Source organism: Spermophilus citellus (assembly GCF_964194105.1).
Source record: "Spermophilus citellus genome assembly, chromosome: 15".
Classification (NCBI taxonomy): domain Eukaryota; kingdom Metazoa; phylum Chordata; class Mammalia; order Rodentia; family Sciuridae; genus Spermophilus; species Spermophilus citellus.
The window spans coordinates 74,199,963-74,221,293 of NC_138195.1; the positions used below are offsets into that span (position 1 = coordinate 74,199,963).

The window sequence follows — 21,331 nt, forward strand, 5'->3', positions numbered from 1 at the left end:
AAAAAAAAAAGGTCTCTGTTGCCATTGTAAACACAGACTCTGGGAAGGAGGCAGGGGCCAGGATATGTGAGGAGCAGAAGGTGGGTATAAATTGTTGTTAAAAGGTATAAATCCATTGTGTTCAAAGTGTAGTCCCTGGACTAGCAGCATCAGCATCACCTGGAAACTACTAGAAAGAAAATTCTTAAACCCCAACCTAGCTCTATAGAATCAGAGATAAGTGCCCAGCAGTCTGAGCTCTAATAAGCTTTCCAGGTGATTCTGATTGGCTGCTAAAATTTAAAACTATTGATCCAGTTCTTGGATTGGTAGAGACATTTGTATGTGTTGATTTTATAATTAAAAATAAAACCAAATTAAACAAATACGTAAGTAGGATCATGCAAGAACTAAGAGTGATTCTGTGTCAGGGTTCAGGGATTATATTTTAATCTGATTCTATGTATTTGAGATTCCTTTCTAAAAGAAAAAAAAAGACTTTAGCAACCCATTGATCTAAGTATGCCGATACCCACCTCTTGGCCAACACAGAACAATGGATTCATAGCAGGTGTCTTACCAGAATAGAAATAGAAGTTTTAAAACACAAGAGTGCTTCTAATTGGAAAATAGAGATCAGGATAGTGCTGAATATCAGGCAGAAAAGCAGTCTGATTCACAGCCTGAGCCTCTGCCCCAAATTTTTTTGCAAGGTTCTGCCTTCATGCTGATTCTGACATCTGCTTCACCTGGCAGTTTGGGTACATGCTATGTGGGCTTCTGATCTATGTGGAGCAAGGGGGAGCCATGGGAGAGGCTATCTCTTGGAGTGAGGAGTGATGGGTGGCTTTCAATAGAGATGTTCCGCCCCTTCTGCTCCCAGCAGTTGCTATGGATGGGCGCCAGGTTTGAGCGAGAGTGGGACTGGCAGGCCTCCAGCATGTGCTTGGACCTTATCGGAGAATGGAGCATGTGCCTCGAATAATTGCCTCCTCAGCACAGCAGTCTGGTTGCTATTGTTGTCCTGCTATTTTCTCTGAACAGGCCATGTTATCTTCTCCTGTGAATATTAATTTCCCCTGAGCTATGATAATTGGGCTGAGAGCAGCCATCAGCAGGGCTGTGCCATGTTGGCAGGACTTTTCAACAAACCCAGGCCAGAGGACCATTTTCTTGGAGTGGTGTCCAAGTCATCCAGCGAAGAATCCGTTCTTTCCCAAGTGAGGTGACAGGGCTTCTCCCTGACCCTGACCCCCTGCCAGCTATGAGATAGCAGAAATCGGACTTAAACCTAGGATTTCTGAATTTGGGGTTTGGAGTTTTCCCTCTAATTTTGGATACCTTTAATCAACTTGTAATGGAAAGAATCAATAAAGATCTGCTGAACACCTAGATTTGTAAATGTGAAGGTAAAAAAAATGAAATATGCTAAGATCAGAAGTAAAATTAAATTTTAAAGTAAAGAGTTTTGAGCAAGAGTAATTATTCCAATCCATAAAAAATATATATACCTTTGACAATTGTGTCATGGTTTCAGAGGAGTAATAAACTGCTAGAAATAAAAAAAAAAGGCAGAACAAATATGTAATGAGTGAAGTCTATGTTGATAGATGCTGTCTCTGTTTTTAGTTAAAAGTACTTATTTTAAAAAAAGGTCTCTGTCACAATTGTAAACACAGACTGGTGCAGAACACAGTAACCAAATACAGAATCAGTCCCTGCTTTCACAGCAGCTGTCAGGTAATGGGAACAATGGCTTTAATTGCCCATTTATTGTCTAAGTAGTATGACATGGGAGCATCTCAGGGTGTGGTGGGATTGGACACTTAGAGCCAGCAAGGTAGTCTTTACAAGGTAATTACAAACCTATTGTGGTTGTTGATGGAGAGGCTAGTACTTTCCAATAGTGCCATGATCTGTGATCCCATCTGATCTCTTTTGTGTTTTCCCCAATCCAGGTAACTACCGGTGGAAGAGCCAGCTACTATGTATCCTATCGAAGAGAGGCCTTTGCTCAGATCAAGCTGCCCAAGTACTCCTTGCCGAAGGTACAACACATACCACCTGCTGTCCTGAGACCTGCCAGACAAAGTGAGGGTTGGAGAGGCTGCCTTGCCAGACTGCAGGGAGGTCTGACCTCGGCTGGGAGGCCTCACTTAGCCCTGGGTGGTTTGGCCACTGCTGATGTTCCCAATCCTGGGTTCTATATTCCCATTCTGAGCAGGTTGCCAGGCCTGAACTTTGATTTCCTGTGACTCAAACATCTGGTGTAACCTTGGGTCATTTCCCAGGGGTAATAATGAAAGGAGCACTGGCTTTGAAATCTCTTCTGAGGCCCTTCCCTTTTTCAAAGTCCTTATTGCCAAATAGAAGGTCAAGTTCAGGCAGGAGCACAGATGTTACGTGTGTGTGCATTAAAGTGCAAAGATAAGTCTGGTGGTTTTCTTGCTTCTCTTTACATTTTAAGGCTAAGTATAAAGGCACTTCCATGTTTCCACTCTTCTCAGCCACATGAGTAATTAAAATGGGGTCACCTGCTGGAATGTTACATCAAATAGTGACATTTTAACTCATCTTTTGAAAATCGTAAAACTCTGTGAACCCCATTTCTTGTGAACAGTGGCTTCTGGGGGGAAATGGGTCTTATGACCTTAGTTTGAACAAGGACAGAGTATAATTGCATCACTTAATGAGGCTGCAGAGAGGCAAGTCTCCAGCTGGACACATATCAAGTGTAATGTGGCAAAGACATGGGCCTCTAAACTAGTACTAGAAATGCTGAAAGACTAAATGAGTGCAGAGATGGAGAATTATGGGATAAAAGGGTGGATAATCTCCTATCCACTTGTGTTTATATTCATTCTGGTTTTCTTGCATCCATCCATCCATCCATTTGGTTCTTCTTTTGATATATCCCTTTAACTGTTTTTTCTTCCACATAAATGGTTTTTCCACACTAAACACTGAACTAAACTCTATGGGTAGAGTAGTGATTAAAACACAAATGATCCTACTTTCCTGAATCATAGGGTCTGGTAGAGAATAGAGGAATTAAGCAACCAATTGTAGGTGTAGTGTAGGGGATCCAGTGTTCAGGGAGGTGAAGATAGGTGAATATGAGTGGAAACAGCAGTTTCGTAGAGGAAGTGAAGTATAAACTAACACACGGGTAAAGAAAATCTGATAGAAAATATAGTTGTTCCTTGTGATCTGTAGGGGATTGGTTTCAAAGCACTGGCTTTGAAATCTCTTCTGAGGCCCTTCCCTTTTGCAAAGTCCTTATTGCCAAATAGAAGGTCAAGTTCAGAGAGGGGAAGATGGCAGCGGGAAGTGAGTAAGCCGCTCCATGCTCCGCGCCGCCACGTCTGAAAAGATGAGGTAAATATCATTAAAGGAGATCTGTCGACAAAGACCCAGCACTGTGTCAAGAAAGGGGCCTAGGTGGAGTGAATCCGCCACGACTCCAGCCAAGGTGGAGTGAGTCCATCACAACTTCAGCGCGAGCAATAAGGCTGCAGCCCGAGCTGCCCGGCTCCCTCGGCCCCTTCTCCTTCTCCTCTCCGACTTTCCGTTTTGCTTCTCTCCAGCTGTCTCTCCTCCCACGCTCAGTCCCTAAATCTAGATCTCAATTTCTTTCCCCCACCCCGCCCGCTCTCCCGCGTGTCCGGTACCCGGCCCCGAGGCGCTGCCTCCCCTCTCCCAGCCCGCACCCCCTCCCTGGGGGTCCCGAAGGCCACAGCTGAACCGCCACCGTGCTGCCGCCGCCGCCGCCGCCTCCCGCGGAGCACCATAGAGCAGACTCTTCACCACGCGAGTGAGCTGCCGAGTTAAATGAAACAGCTGATAAGATGAGTGACAATTTAAAATCTAAGTGATCCAACATGGCAGCGGACGCGGAGAGATCAAGTCTCTAACCCCTTCAGCTGCGCGAGCATAGCGAGAAGTAAACTGTCAAAATACTGTTCGCTCAGGATCACTAGGCACTGTTGAGCTGAAGGGGATCCCGGGCGAACAGTCTGCCCCTCTCAGAACACACCGAGCCCGGATTGGGCTGCATTCTAGTTCTGGTTCGCCTGCTTCTCGTGACTCAGCACTAATGATCCCGCTGAAATAACTAGTCGGCCCACCTGAACTCACAGAGGTAAAAGCCAACTGAGCATGATAGTCAGACCCAGGGTATCCCTCTGCTGACAACAGAGGTCCCTTGCACCAGCTACCAGGGGAGTTGCTACCTGAGGGCAAACAAATTCGCTGGGGGTCCTCAGCCCTAAGCCCTACAAACTTAGGGTCTGAGGGAGGCAAACAGAAAGAGTGTGCCCAGGCATCCATGGAAACAGGGCTCCCAGGAGCAGCAGACCCGGCGTGTAGCCAGTATTGTGGCGAGCTTCACAGGTGAGCGGGGCCTGGCTTGAGGAACCACAAGAGAAGGCCCTAGGCACTCAGGATTGGAGACCCGCACAGTCTGGGAAGAAGAGCTGAGGAACAGTGATTGGTTCCCACCCATCAAGAAGAGAAGCCTGGCCCAGTTCCCACCTACTGGAAGAGAAGTTAATTGAGCTCTATGACTGCATTTAATATTATTATTATTATTATTATTATTATTATTTTAATGATTATTATTGGTATTTTTTTATTTTATTTTCACTTTTTGTTGTTGATGTTGTTGTTGCTCTTCAACTTTCTTATTAATGGTTTCAATTTTTTAATTCTTTTTATTTTATTATTATTACTATTATTTTTTAAACTTTAATTTCCATTTGTTTATTATCATTGTAATTTTTTTTTGTTTTAAATTTTTATTTTTTCATTTCTTCCTTCTTTCTTTTCACTTTTTTTCTTTTGTCTTTTCATTTCTTTTCAATTTTCTTATTCCCCCTTTCTTGAATTCTACCTGCCTACACTCACTCTCTTTAGTGACTTCTTTCCTTCCCTTCTAATACCTCTCCTCCCAAGCATCAAATAAATTTATAAGAGTAAACAGTAACTCAGTAGTCAAACAGAACAAGAAGTATCATGAGCATAAAAAAGCAAGGAAGAAAAGGAGTACAAACAATGAAGGAGAGCCTAAATATTCAGGAGGACCTGGAGTCATCAGAAAAATGGCCATATAAAGAACTCAAGGAACACCTTAGACAGATGGAAAGGAACCTTAAAGATCACATTGAAAATGAATTACATAAACAGATAAAAGAAGAAGTTAAGCATCTTTATCAGGAGATGGAGATTATAAAAAAAAATCAGACAATAATTCTAGAAATGAAGGAAACAATAAACCAAATTAAAAACTCAATCGAGAGTATCACTAACAGAGTGGAGCAAGTAGAAGCCAGACAGTCAGATAATGAAGACAAAATATATCATCTTGAAAAGAGTCTAGCCAACTCAGATAGGCTGGTAAAAAATCACGAGAAAAACATCCAATAGATTTGGTTTAACTTAAAAAAACCAAACTTACGAGTCATCGGGATAGAGGAGGGCACAGAGATTCATGCCAAGGGAATGAGTAACTCGCTGAATGAAATAATTACAGAAGACTTTCCAGAAATAAAAAAGGAAACAGATATACAAATTGTAGATGCATACAGGACACTGAGCACACAAAATCACAGTAGACCAATGCCAAGACACATTGTTATGAAGATATCCAATATACAAAACAAAGAGAAAATATTAAAAGCTACAAGAGAAAAGAGGCAGATTACATTTAGGGGTAAACCAATAAGGTTAACAACAGATTTTTCATCACAGACGCTGAAAGCGAGAAGATCCTGGAACAACGTATTTCAAACACTGAAAGACAATGGATGCCAACCAAGAATTCTGTATCCAGCAAAATTAAGCTTCAGATATGACAACGAAATAAAAATCTTTCATGATAAACAAAAGCTAAAAGAATTTGTAGCCAGAAAACCAGCATTGCAAAGCGTCTTGAGCAAAACTCTACACGAGGAAGAAATGAAAAAAAATAACCAAAACCATCAGCGGGAAGTGCCTTGGTAAAGACAAAGGAAGGGGGGGGAAAGCTAATCATGGAGAAACAAACTAAATTAGAAAAAAAAGAGAGATAAATAATCAAACATGGCAGGAAGTACAAACCATATATCAATAGTAACTCTAAACGTTAATGGCTTAAACTCTCCAATAAAGCGACATAGGCTGGTAACATCGATTAAAAAAACAAATCCAACAATATGCTGCCTCCAGGAGACACATCTGATTGGAAAAGACATACACAGGCTCAAGGTAAAAGGTTGGGAAAAAATATACCACGCACACGGTCCTCGTAAGCAAGCAGGGGTAGCCATTCTCATATCGAAAAAAATCGACTTCAAGACTAAGTTAATCAAAAGGGATAAGGAAGGACATTATATACTGTTAAAAGGAACCATTCACCAACAAGACATAACAATTATCAATATTTATGCACCAAATAATGGCGCTGCGACGTTCATAAAACAAACTCTCCTCAAGTTCAAGCATCAAATAGACCACAACACAATAATCATGGGTGACTTCAACACACCTCTCTCACCATTGGACAGATCCTCCAAACAAAAGTTGAATAAAGAAACTATTGACCTCAATATCATAATCAATAACCTAGACTTAACTGACATATATAGAATATATCAACCATCATCAAGTGGATATACTTTTTTCTCAGCAGCACATGGAACCTTCTCAAAAATAGATCATATATTATGCCATAGGGCAACCCTCAGTAAATATAAAGGGGTAGAGATAATACCATGCACTTTATCAGATCATAATGGAATGAAACTGGAAATCAATGATAAAAGAAGGAAGGAAAAATCCTACATCACATGGACAATGAACAATACGTTACTGAATGATCAATGGGTTACAGAAGACATAAAGGAAGAAATCAAAAAATTCTTAGAGATAAATGAAAATACAGACACAACATATCAGAATCCATGGGACACAATGAAAGCAGTTTTAAGAGGGAAATTCATTGCCTGGAGGTCATTCCTCAAAAAAAGGAAAAAACAACAAATATATGAGCTAACACTTCATCTTAAAGCCCTAGAAAAGGAAGAGCAAAACAACAGCAAATATAGCAGAAGGCAAGAATTAATTAAAATCAGAGCAGAAAGCAATGAAATTGAAACAAAAGAAACTATTGAAAAAATTAACAAAACAAAAAGTTGGTTCTTTGAAAAAATAAATAAGATCAACAGACCCCTAGCCATGCTAACGAAGAGAAGAAGAGAGAGAACTCAAATTACTAACATACGGGATGAAAAAGGCAATATTACAACAGACGCTTCAGAAATACAGAAGACGATTAGAAATTATTTTGAAAACCTATATTCCAATAAAATAGAAGATGGTGAAGACATCGATAAATTCCTTCACTCATATGATTTGCCCAGACTGAGTCAGGAGGACACTCACAAATTAAACAGACCAATATCAATAGATGAAATAGAAGAAGCAATCAAAAGACTTCCAACCAAGAAAAGCCCAGGACCGGATGGGTATACAGCGTAGTTTTACAAAATCTTTAAAGAAGAATTAATACCAATACTTTTCAAGTTATTTCAGGAAAAGAAAAAGAGGGAGCTCTGCCAAATTCATTCTATGAGGCCAACATCACCCTGATTCCGAAACCAGACAAAGACACCTCAAAGAAAGAAAACTACAGACCAATATCTCTGATGAACCTAGATGCAAAAATCCTCAATAAAATTCTGGCGAATCGGATACAAAGGCACATCAAAAAAATTGTGCACCATGATCAAGTAGGATTCATCCCTGGGATGCAAGGATGGTTCAATATATGGAAATCAATAAATGTTATTCACCACATCAATAGACTTAAAGATAAGAACCATATGATCATCTCGATAGACGCAGAAAAAGCATTTGACAAAGTACAGCATCCCTTTATGTTCAAAACATTAGAAAAACTAGGGATAACAGGAACTTACCTCGACATTGTAAAAGCTATCTATGCTAAGCCTCAGGCTAGCATCATTCTGAATGGAGAAAAATTGAAGGCATTCCCTCTAAAATCTGGAACAAGACAGGGATACCCCCTATCACCACTTCTATTCAATATAGTTCTCGAAACAGTGGCCAGAGCAATTAGACAGACGAAAGAAATTAAAGGCATAAAAATAGGAAAAGAAGAACTTAAATTATCACTATTTGCGGATGACATGATTCTATACCTAGAAGACCCAAAAGGGTCTACAAAAAAACTACTAGAACTAATAAATGAATTCAGCAAAGTGGCAGGATATAAAATCAACACACATAAATCAAAGGCATTTCTGTATATCAGCGACAAAACTTCTGAAACGGAAATGAGGAAAAACACTCCATTCACAATATCCTCAAAAAAAATAAAATACTTGGGAATCAACCTAACAAAAGAGGTGAAAGACCTATACAATGAAAACTACAGAACCCTAAAGAGAGAAATAGAAGAGGATCTTAGAAGATGGAAAAATATACCTTGTTCATGGATAGGCAGAACTAACATCATCAAAATGGTGATATTACCAAAAGTTCTTTATAGGTTTAATGCAATGCCAATCAAAATCCCAATGGCATTTCTTGTAGAAATAGATAAAGCAATCGTGAAATTCATATGGAAAAATAAAAGGCCCAGAATAGCAAAAACAATTCTAAGCAGGAAGTGTGAATCAGGTGGTATAGCGATACCGGATTTCAAACTATATTACAGAGCAATAGTAATAAAAACAGCATGGTACTGGTACCTGAATAGGCGGGTGGACCAATGGTACAGAATAGAGGACACAGAGACGAATCCACAAAGCTACAACTATCTTATATTTGATAAAGGAGCTAAAAACATGCAATGGAGAAAGGATATCATCTTCAACAAATGGTGTTGGGAAAACTGGAAATCCATATGCAACAAAATGAAACTGAATCCCCTCCTCTCACCATGCACAAAAGTCAACTCAAAGTGGATCAAGGAGCTAGATATCAAATCAGAGACTCTCCATCTGATAGAAGAAAAAGTAGGCTCCGATCTACAGATTGTGGGGTCAGGCTCAAAATTCCTTAATAGGACACCCATAGCACAAGAGTTAATAACTAGAATCAACAAATGGGACTCTCTTAAACTGAAAAGTTTTTTCTCAGCAAGAGAAACAATAAGAGAGGTAAATAGGGAGCCTACATCCTGGGAACAAATTTTTACTCCTCACACTTCAGATAGAGCCCTAATTTCCAGAGCATACAAAGAACTCAAAAAATTAGACAATAAGAAAACAAATAACCCAATCAACAAATGGGCCAAGGACATGAACAAACACTTCACAGAGGAGGACATACAATCAATCAACAAGTACATGAAAAAATGTTCACCATCTCTAGCAGTCAAGGAAATGCAAATCAAAACCACCCTAAGATACCACCTCACCCCAGTAAGATTGGCAGCAATGATGAAGTCAAACAACAATGAGTGCTGGCAAGGATGTGGGGAAAAGGGTACTCTTGTACACTGCTGGTGGGACTGCAAATTGGTGCGGCCAATTTGGAAAGCAGTATGGAGATTCCTGGGAAAGCTGGGAATGGAACCACCATTTGACCCAGCTATTGCTCTTCTCGGAATATTTCCTGAAGACCTTAAAAGAGCACACTACAGGGATACTGCCACATCAATGTTCATAGCAGCACAATTCACAATTGCTAGACTGTGGAATCAACCCAGATACCCTTCAATAGATGAATGGATAAAAAAAATGTGGCATTTATACACCATGGAGTATTACGCAGCACTAAAAAAATGACAAAATCACGGAATTTGCAGGGAAATGGATGGCACTAGAGCAGATTATGCTTAGTGAAGCTAGCCAATCCCTTAAAAACAAATACCAAATGTCTTCTTTGGTATAATGAGAGCAACTAAGAACAGAACAGGGAAGAAGAGCAGGAAGAAAAGATTAACATTAAACAAAGTCATGAGGTGGGAGGGAAAGGGAGAAAAAAGGGAAATCACATGGAAATGGAGGGAGCCCCTCATTGTTATACATAATTACATATAAGAGGTTATGGGGGGAATGGGATAACAAACATGGAGGGAAATGAATTACAGTAGATGGGGTAGAGAGAGAAGATGGGAGGGGAGGGGAAGGGGGATAGTAGAGGTTAGGAAAGGTAGCAGAATATAACAGTCACTAATATGGCAGTATGTAAAAATGTGATGTGTAACCGATGTGATTCTGCAATCTGTATTTGGGGTAAAAATGGGAGTTCATAACCCACTTGATTCTAATGTATGAAATATGATATGTCAAAAAAAAAGAAGGTCAAGTTCAGGCAGGAGCACAGATGCTGTGTGTGTGCATTAAAGTACACAGATAAGTGATCCTCACAGATCCCAAAATTCATGGATACTCAAGTTCCTTATGTAAAATGGTATAGTGTTTGCATGTGCACTTTCTCACTAAACTTTAAATCATCTGTAAATTACTTATAATACCTACTACAATGTAAATTCTGTGTAAGTTGTTGTTGTATTGTTAAGAGAATAATGACAAGAACAAAAAATTTGTATCTGTGTGGCACAGATGCAGGTCTAACTACAGTTTGGATCTGTAGCTAGTGGAATCCATGGAACCCATGGATCTGGAAGGCTAACTGGATGTGCATGGTCCTTATTTTAAGAGAAAGCATGGTTCATTTTACTAACTAAAAAGCCATCTTAAAAGACAAGACTGCAGAGAGCAGCTGGGGCTGAGGAAATCGGTAGAGCCCATATTAAATATCCTACAGGGCAGTGAGAACTGATTTTTCATCTCCCCTACCTTAATGATGACTGGTCTTCATAGGGCCATCGTCTAGGATTGTGACTGCAGGACATGCCCATCGGATATTCTAAACCCAAGCAGAGAAGTGTTATCCTGGCCTAGAGAAGACTGGAAAGGGAAAATTCATAATCATGCTCTTCCTAAAGGAGAATGCTTTCCTCATAGTAGCCAGAAGGTCCTCATCTATTGGCCTAAGAAATGAGTTCCAGGAACTTTCCAAACCATGGCTTCAACATAGGCTCCTTCCATCTCTGTAGATGTGTAAATTTTATGTGTTTTAACCTTCTTAGGAAAACAAATAGTTTACTACCCTGAGCAATGTGGCTGCAGGTGGGAAAAAATGAGGCCTTGAATTGATTACCACCTAAGAGCTCCATTAATGATTTGTAAGCCAGTGACAGAGTATTGTGGGGGCATATCAGGTGATCCATGCAGTCCCCTTATAGAACTTCACCTGGAGTTGCTTCTCATTGATATGCAGGCTGCTGTGAAAGTAACTGGATGGTTATCGACCCCCTTTATTACCTGGTGTTGGCCCAGATTTTCAGAGTCAGAGATAAGGAGGTGGGGACAGAGGGGGAAAGGGAGACTGGTTCTTTCCATTGTTTGAAAATGGATATGGATTTTAAGCAAGTCTTTCTGTTCTGTGTGGTGGCACTGTGGTTCCCCTTAGGAGTCTTACTTAAGAATAAAAGCATGGGAAAGCTCCCTGTCACCAATGCCCTTGTATTTCTGATCCCAGCCTGTATGCTCAGAATATGTACTCCCTGGTTTTGGAGTGTTTTGCAGAGTAAAATGAGTGTCATTAGGATATACAGCATTATAAGGAACAGCAGCTTGTGCTGGACCCAACATAACTCAGTCCCTGGGCATTGGATTGGCACTCTCAGTCCCTAGGCATGAAGAGCATGTGCCAGTGGAAAGCCTGGGGGCAGATGATAGGGGGTATGGTGTCCTAGAGAAAAGCCAGTTGAGCTTCATTCTGGCTCTGCCACTTACTTAATCTTCTTGTCTGTGAAATGGACAAGGTTGTGATGGTTCAATGAATGCTTTTCTGCTTGTCCAGTGGAAAATGCTTGATATATCTCAAGAATGAGTCTGATTCAAAAGGAAATAATACTGATGTTCTTAATTTGCCTGGCATGGAGATTCTGAGGGGAACACATGTCAGTTGACTTTGGGCTCCATATTGCCTAAACTCTGAGTCTGATATACCCTGTTTTGTCTCTTAGATTCTACATTATTTTTCAAAAAATTTTTTATTGTGCATTATAGTTGTATATAATGATAAGATTTATTGTTACATATTCACGTATGTATATGCTATAACAATACATTTGGCCAATATCATTTCCCAGCACTTAGATTCTGCATCAATTTTTAACTTGCTATTCTGCTAATCATTTCTACAACAGAAAAATTTTGGGTTTTTTTTTTTTTCAGTAGGGGATTCAGGTTGGTAGTATGTTGAACCTTGCCTGAGCACCATGTTCCTGGAAAAATGGCCAAGGTTAAGAAATTCCCATGTTTTGTGTTTGGGAAGTGGTTTGCTGCTATCTACCCTCCCCCATGACTTGATAAGACTTAGATGTCTGCCTTGTTTACCTACAACAAGAGCAGTCTCTTTTTTGTCTCATAAATGAATAGCTGAACTTTTGTTCTATTGGCTAATCTGGACAAAATACCTGAAATTTTGAGTTGACCAAAATTAAATGTGACTTTCCCCCTCCCCTCAGTCCTTGAACTTTTCCCTACTCTTGAGTTTGTGCAAGCACTGGATGCTTCAGCAAACAGTGCAAGGAAGAAACAGCCTTCCTTCACAGCCCTCCTAAGGATCGCTTGACCCCAAGTCATTTGATTTGTTCCATCATGCCACCTGCTTACGGGACTCCCCATGCCCAGTTCTTCCTAGGCTTATTTTACTTTGCTTATAAAAATAATTATTTTTCTGCTTTCTTTCTGAGATGCTTGCAGATATCATAGTCAGGATATTCTCCCTTCAATAGTCTCCTTTTACCCAGGTCTTGGTTTGTTGTTCTTTGACAATAGAATACAGTTAATCCTATTTTGAATAATAGAAGAAAGTGATACATCTTATAAAATGTTTTATAATAATAGTGAAAATGATATTAACCTTTGGTCTCCTTAGTGTGTATATTTCTGCAATTCCTGATTTATCCTTCTCCGCTGTATCAACTGTAATTGTAATCTGTTCTTACTTCCTGTTTGTTCTCCATCTCAGTGCTACTTGCCCTCTGCCTTCATGTCCAGCTATCCATGGTTTCTCTAAAAATCCTGCAGGTCTTGTTATCAGTGTCCACCTACATACCAAACCTCATACCACCCCTACACTTAGAACTCTAAACCATGTAGTTTGAAGTACATGCTCTTAAAGACCCATGTATTTAGTCCAGACCGGAGCTCCTGTCTACACCTTGTATTTCTTGTGTCTCATCCTCCTCTGATATATATTTGCATACTCCATTTATTTATGCAGTAAGCTTTGGTTGGATGCGTACCATGTGCTAGACAATCTGATAAGTACTGGAGACAGAGTGATAAGAAAGACATTTTCTGCTCTCTAGAATTTCAAAGACATCAAATGTGAGTGAAAGACATCGCACAAAAAAATCAAAAGTGCTTACCTACTTATGACTGTAATGAATGATGGAAAGGAAAAGCAGAGAGTTTGTAAGTCAGATATCTGAAGCTTTGTAGATGGGTCCTTTTCCCTGTCCCCTGTAAATTGTGCCTCTTTAACATCTTACAGGTCTATTTCATAGTAGCCTTCAGAAAGAACCTACTTCCTTAGTTGAGGCCCTCAGACATTCTTGCCTAGATGATTGAAGTGACCTTTTAAGCCTTACTCCCTTGCCTCTAGCATTACCCCACTTAAATCCACCCTTCACACTGATTCCACAGTGCATTTGATCACACAGGGACCTTATGCTCTCCAACCAAATAACTGCCTTTCTCCCACTTGAAATCTTGTGGGAGCTCTGTGCTACCTAAATGAAGGTTAGGTATGCCACATAGATCCCATTGTGATGTGGCCCCTATACACTCACCTCCTGCAGAGGAAGCTGCACTTCAAACTGTACTGCGTTACACACATTTATTTCCTTGAATGTCCCCCCTGTCTGTAAGCCTTGTATTCCAGTCACTATATTATGTGCCTCTATTATAGCATTTAGTCAAAAAAGGCCTCAAGGTATATACTATCTCCACCATCAGAAGGCATCTCCTTGGGGCCGCCGGGTTCTCTCTCTCTCTCTCTCTCTCTCTCTCTCTCTCTCTCTCTCTCTCTCTCTCTCTCTCTCATAGTATCTTGTACATGGCAAATTTTTGATGATATAGGTGATTATATAATTATGGCAGGCCCAGATTATAAGAAAATATTTCAAGAGCAAGAAAGTATTCCAACATTGTTCACATAGAAGTCATAGGTTTTCTTTTTTCAAAAATCAATTTTGAATCTCCTAAATCATTGTTGGGAGGGCAGAGGAGGAGTGTTATTTATCATTGTTTTCCAAATAGAAGCATCTATGTAGTTATGTCTGATGCTCTTTGAATTCCAACTGTGGAAAAGTATCAATCTGGATATAGTTTTATTTAATATTTTCTTCCTTCATCTTCTCTCTTCATCACCAAATTTCTTTCTGCACATTCTCAAGACCAGCATATAAGGAAGGGGCACATGCTCTGGAGTTTGATTGAAATAATTGGATTTAAGAAAAAGCTTTGTTATTGTCTAGAACTCTATTGGACCAATTTAAATTCATAATAGTTCTATTTTTTTCTTGAAGATTTGATATTCTGGTTATTATCGGTTGACCCCTGTTCAATCATAAGACTTATTTGGAGAGAGGTCACAAAGTTCACAATTTTTGAAGAATGATTCTTCAGACTTAGCAGCACAAGAATCATTTGGAGGGTTTTATCTGCTGTTAAAATATAAGACTGTATACCAGACACACTGAATCATGAATTCAGGCGGTGGTTCCCAGGATCTGCATGTTATTGAGATCTCCAGATTTAGTTGATCCCTGTGGTGCCTGCCTATAACCCTGGCTACTTGAGAGATGAAGGAAGTAAGATTGCTTGAGCCCAGAAATCTGAAGCCAATCTGAACAATTAGCAAAACCCATCTCTTAAAAAGAAAAGAATAAAAAGAAACTGACCAAGATCTCCAGGTCATTTGGAGGCACACTGAAATTATATCCTCACTGATAGAATTGTTTAAAAAGTTATCTTCTTGGTTAAGACAGTCTTGAGTTTAAATATTAGTGATGCCATTTGTTAGCTGTGTAACTTTGGATAAAGGAAATTTTCAGGCAGTGGTCCCTGAATCCTATATACTAAAGAGAAGTCTCTCACCCCAGCGACTGGCTACCCATTCCCAGAATAGTATTTACCTAACATGCACTTGCAGTAAAGCCAGCTGCCTCTCATCCTGACCATGCCCTGGTGTTTTATGTTGTTTTGTTCCCACTTCTTTTACATTAACTTTCTCTAAAATAAGTTAGCTCATTCATTTTTATGACCAAAACATCTGGGAAAAACCTGGAATTTCTATTGCATTTTTAACAGGATAAGTGAATTTAATCTGTATTTCCTGCAGCTGCTCTTTCCCCCCCCCTACTGAGTTCTTGGGCATTCATTCCACACCAACACAAAACAATTCCATCACATGGTTTTTAAGAGGAAGATTCTCTCCATTTTCAAGCAGCTCAGCAAGAACCTATAATTCTACAAAATACGTAAACACAAATGAGCAAGTGAGGTTTTAGTCAAGGTGACCCAGAGGGTTCAAGGCCAGGAAGTTCAGGATAAAGGAGCTCCAATAAAAGATCCAGAATTTCTTTTCCTACTCCTCCCATCTCCCAGTTGTCCAAATCAAATGGACTCCTTCATCTTGAAGGACCTGTCCGTGGTGCTGATATTGAAGATATTGCTGCCACTTTTTACTTGAACAGTTTTGGGGATAGGTTGGTCACATAAGGAAAAATTAGACCCAGTCTGATTATTATTGTCATCTCCAATTGTCCAAGGTCCTATTGTGAGCACATTCCACCACAGGTACAAGGATGATTCTCCCTCTGCTATTACATTTTGACAACACAATTGTAGATTGATTGACAAATTTGGGGGGATTTTGTTTTGTTTTTGTTTTCCAGTGCTGGAAATTTAACCTAGGAGCACTCTACAACTGGACTACACCCTTAGTACTTTGATAATTTTTTAAAAAATTTTGAGACAGGATCTTGCTTAAGTTGCCAAGTCTGGCCTTGAAATCCTCCTACTTCAACCACCCAGATAGCTGGGATTGCAGACATGCAACACTCCACCCAGATTATGTGTACATGCATAAAGAACAGCTATTTAAACAGATTTTTTTCCATGCCATCATGTCTTACTGACAATATGAGTTCCCTTGATAAGGTCTTGAACTTGTGGTAATCTTGGTACAGTGTCTAAACATATATGCAAACTGAATTTTGTAAATTATTTTGAATTGTGATTTTAGAAATTATCCATACTAAAGAATTATAAACTAAAGTGACTTCAGGGACCAGGAAATTAATGATAGTATGTAAGTGGTAGCTCTTAAGAATGTGGAGGTGTACAGGACTGAGGTTCAAAGGTGCCAACTTCATCTCATGACCAGAAATTCAGATATTTAATACAGGATATGGCCAAAATGAGCATTTATGGTCATTGGTCATTTCACCAGTCATCAGTTTGAAAACTCTGATTTGAGGCTACCTATGCAGTATTTAGAATCCAATCACCAGCTTAGAATCAAACCTTGGGATTTAAGAACCTAGTTGTGTACTTATTAGCTATGTAAACTAAAGCAAATTGTTGAACCTCACTGTGCCTTAGTTTACTCTTCAGTAAAATGGAAATAGTGCTACTACCTCCATCACAGAATAACTTTGATTTTCAATTTTAAAAAATACATTTGGACAACTTAAAATAGTGACCAAGTACTGAGTGTTTTTCTTGATATTCTACCTTTTTTCAATATTTAGTATAGAAAATGAAATCCAGGGAGACTGACACATTCAACAATAATATAAATGACATAACAGAGCTTCTATTAGGATCCAGAGCACTAAATTCTAGGTTGAGCATTCTTTTTTCTCTACTGGTGATTTTCAAATTCTGCTTTTAGAAGAAGATCTTCTCTTATAATACTTTACTTTAAAAAAAACTGCACAAAACTCCTGTATGTGTAACGGATCCTAGTGATGGTTTCTATGGTTAAAGCAGAATTGAAGGTCTAGAGCCTGCATTGGCTGTGCCCTCTAAGCCACTCCTCTGGATGCTGTAGATTCTAGACAAAAGTGTGTGAGCCACTATACTACAAAATTTAAAAACACATGTGAAGGACAATTGATAGGATAGGTCCTGCTTCTTTGCATGTGTGAGCTTCTTCTTGTAAGCTGCACAACTCCCTGTTAGCATTAACACTAACTTTCAGATTTAAAAATAAAAAATGAAAGTGGGTGAATTCCTCAAAGCCATGGAGAATGATACCCACCAAAGCCCCTTACACCTATCTTGCTGTTACTAAGTAAGGAACAGAAATCATGAAGTACGTAATTTATTGCCTTGGTCCAACATAGAATTGGTTAACATTGCCTATAACTCAAGCTTTTTCTCAACCATTTCATAAGTCATGGTAATTACTGGGGTTCCCACTGGGCAGAGAGAGATGGAGATCTAGTGCTTTACAGGTTTTCCATCTTCTTACAGGACATGCACATCATCAGTACAGATGAGAACCAAGTGTTTGCAGCCGTCCAAGAGTGGAACCAGAATGACACCTACAACCTCTACATCTCAGACACACGTGGGATATACTTTACCCTGGCTATGGAGAACATTAAAAGCAGCCGAGGTCTAATGGGGAACATCATTATTGAATTATACGAGGTATGTAGCCAAAATTGTCCCTCTCCTGGCCTGACTTCTATTTTTCATGAATCTCAGTGGTACAAAAGCAAGTATTAGGGTCCTGGGTTCAGATTTCAGTGTGCCAATTAGCAGTTGTGACTTGGGGAAAGGGATATATCTTGACTCCAGGAAAATATACATAAATTTACCCAATGAAATTATAGGGAGATGAGAGATAGTATATGTAATGCATTTAGTGTGGTGGCTGCCTCAGTAGAATTCACATTCTTGTATGTATTAGCCTGATCACAAGCCAGAAATGAAGGTACATGGCTCAAGTAATCTCTTAAGTAGCTTCTTAAACTCTAGTTTTTCTTATTAACCCTAGGAAGAAAGAGTAGTACTGGTTAGTTATTGATTAAGTTATCTGGAAAATTGTGTTTATAAAATGTTTTATTTGAAATGAAAAGCAATTATCACTCATAATAGTGATATTTTTATTAAGATTGCCACAAGATGCTTACATCTATGCAGGGTGAAGAACTGGACTTGACATGAGTGTGACACTCATGCTGCAGGTTTTCTTTTTAAATATGGTCACCAGATAAGTAATAATTTCCATAGGAAACCAAGTGACTCCATATAGGAACCAGAGAATAAACTAATTTCAGTGACCCTAAAGATGTGATGCTTTTTTATACCTCTAGTGACAGTGTGTAACCATGGACAGTCCTGGTGACAGTGAAGAGATGACTGAGCACATGGATATGATGGATTGATTTAAGCAAGGAAACATTAACCAGTGGCTGGTAGTGAAGCCCATACAGGTTGTGATGATCAAGATTATTCATGGAAAGATAAATTATTTATTCTGGATGGTGACCCCTGATGCCCTGGGTGAGATGTTCCCTTGTGTATTTTCCTCTTTGTGGAGTGGTAGTGGCTTTTAGAACAGAGAAGCCACACATGGGCTTCTGATTTAGAGTGGTCTCCTCTGAGGCATCCTTACAGTGATATCAAAGTAGACTCCTCAATTACTGAGAGGGGTAGAAACAACTTGATGTTTCTGTTAGGAAGAAAGAAGAACACACAAAGACATGGGGAACATGGAAGTACCTGATTTTTACAAAGAAGAATAGATGTCATTGGGTAGAAAGCAAAATCAGTAGAAATACCCTATGTCTCTATTGTATAACTGACAAGTGCTGAAATGATTCTCTTAACAAAGTCTCAGTTGGGGAAATGTTCCAGATTTCTTCCCAGAGTTGAGAAGTCTGGCATAGATAATTAAGGGGTGTGAATAACTCGGGTGACTTGCATTCCCATGCTCATAATCAAACAGGAGGCAGAAATACACCTTTGTTAGTGGCAGTAAGTCATGTTTGGATGCCAAAATGAGGTCATTCAAGTTCTATTTGCATTTGTAGACCTATAGAGATAAAGTGATTGATTATTCATGCCTCTGTGGTCAGACCCAAAGAGGAGAGAGTAAGTACTGTAGGTGAACTTCTAGTCCAGAAATCAAGGAGTCCTTGTATCTCTGACCTCCTTGACACTTCGGGTGAGTTTGCCACTGTGTTGTTTCTTTCATAAGAAAGAGAGCTGGCAACTCCAGGTCATTTAGAACCTTGAGACACTGCGACCTGAATTGGAACATGAATCACTATAAAGAATGTGCCAGATACATGTAACTTTTTTTCTTCCTACTGAAGTCAGTCTTGTGTTTTCAGTCTTACTTGGGAGGAAAAAAAATGTATGGTATGTATGGTATCATTGAATTATAGAGAAGCAAGACAGACCAGTCAGGGCAACTTCTTTAAAGCCCTCTCTGTGAGCCTATCTCCATTCTAATTTACCGGAGTTGTTTGTGCACAAACATTGTGTTTACACCCACAGGTAGTCTGTAGAGATCTCAGGTTCTTGTTGTCTGGGAGCTTATAACCTAGCTTGTTGAGTTTAAGAGGTCCATATCACTGTTGCTTTTTTTACCCACCCAAAGCTGTAACCAATTTAGACAGAGAGAAAGAGTGAGACCAATGGATATCAAACACAACTTTATCACTTTAATAATTATATAAGAGAAAGTAGGGTGCTAATCCTATGATTTGGAGATGGATTCATCCATTTACTCATAGGCAGACATGATTAATCAAACATTCTCCTTTAGAAGCTTTTTCCTCTAAAAACACAATATTGAGGTATAAGAACATGTGATTTATTCAGGAGGAACCCAAAACAGGGGAGATGGGAATAAGCTGTCCATGCCCAGCTCTTTTTCTCAAAGTTCCTGATCTTATTATCAGTCCTTTTGCACTGGGATGGAAGAAGTGAAAAATGAGAGTCATCCCAAATATTAAGAATGGCATGAACCAAGGACTAAGCAGATGGTGTAGATTTTGGAGGAAGTGAGCTAGCCAGTCTAATGGTATAAAATGGATGCTTATCAGGGACAAGAATGAGGACTGGATAAGTAGCTAGGTTTCAGATTCTAGAAGGCATTTAATAAAGTAACTAAATTGCAAGCTGACATCATCCAGACCATGACATATTGAAGATGTTTAGTGAGTGATACTGTTTTGCACCTGGACACACATACATTCTGTGGTTTGGAGAGAGAGCTCAGTTTAATTGGTCTCTAGGGGTCATTAGAATTTATCCTTCTTAACTGGAGATTCTCATACAAATTGAGATTATGTGCCAGATGGCCAGTTAGCAAAGAGACTCCAATTATTCTGGACTCCAAGTGCTTTTGAGTAACGTAGCTGGGAAAATTCATTAAGTTTTCACATGCCACTCAGCTGAGTTCACACACTTTCACAGGATATTTTGTTTGGTGATGGGAGAACTGTTGTGTGAGACACAAAATCTACTAGAAACAGATACGTGATCCTATGAGGGTAGCGATCACAGTTCAACTGGCATTAGAAGTTCAATTCTACCATGTTGTGTGATCACAAAAGATAAAAATTAACTCTAACTTAAGGAATGGGGGAAACTTATAGACAAGCTGCTTAGATAACTCACTGCTGGAGGTGGGGAACATAGAACAGAGTCAGATGAGTAGAGACCTGTGCTCACAGAATGCTGAGTGGCAGAGACAAAGATTGTGAAGATACTGGAAAAGAACTTGACTGGAGAGTCGGGCATTCATTCTGTGTGTTAGTGTTTCTCTCTCCTCACCCACCTTTGCATACCCAGGAAATAATTTTTGCATGTGTGATATCATCCCCAGTTCTGGGATAATTTATAACTTCATAATGTAATATGACATTATACCTATTTCCCTTGTCTGAAAGATCAGGGACCTCTAGGTAATTGTCAGCTGTCTGTGGCTTGGGTTGATTTTGACCACTTCAGGCTGCTGGTGTATCTGTACATTTCCACATCTTCTCAAGCCTCAATGGAAAGGAGACAAAGAAAGCTAGAACTTACTCAGGAATTCAACTTGCAAGCCTCAGCTCTGACAGTCCTTTGAGAGTAAAGTAGATCAACCCTACTGAATTCCCCCAAATCTTATAAGGCCGAGACAATTTCTGTCTCTAATCTATTGGAGAATTCTCCTGCTGTAGAGAGATTCTCTGGCTTGTTCATTGTCTAATCCCTACTTCAAAGTACAATATTGTCATGGCTGTAATTAC

The 21,331-nt window shown here is 39.5% G+C and overlaps 1 protein-coding gene across 1 annotated transcript in view; it reads left to right on the top strand.

Annotated features, from left to right (window-relative positions):
* The window catches only part of SORCS3 (sortilin related VPS10 domain containing receptor 3), a gene marked incomplete at both ends in the record, with an annotated part of 577,733 nt that overhangs the window by 452,923 nt on the left and 103,479 nt on the right, over positions 1 to 21,331 (top strand). The window contains 2 exons of the mRNA XM_081268651.1: positions 1,938 to 2,027; positions 17,553 to 17,732. Coding sequence (XP_081124777.1) covers positions 1,938 to 2,027; positions 17,553 to 17,732 — 270 coding nt within the window. The remainder of the gene's footprint in view (positions 1 to 1,937; positions 2,028 to 17,552; positions 17,733 to 21,331) is intronic.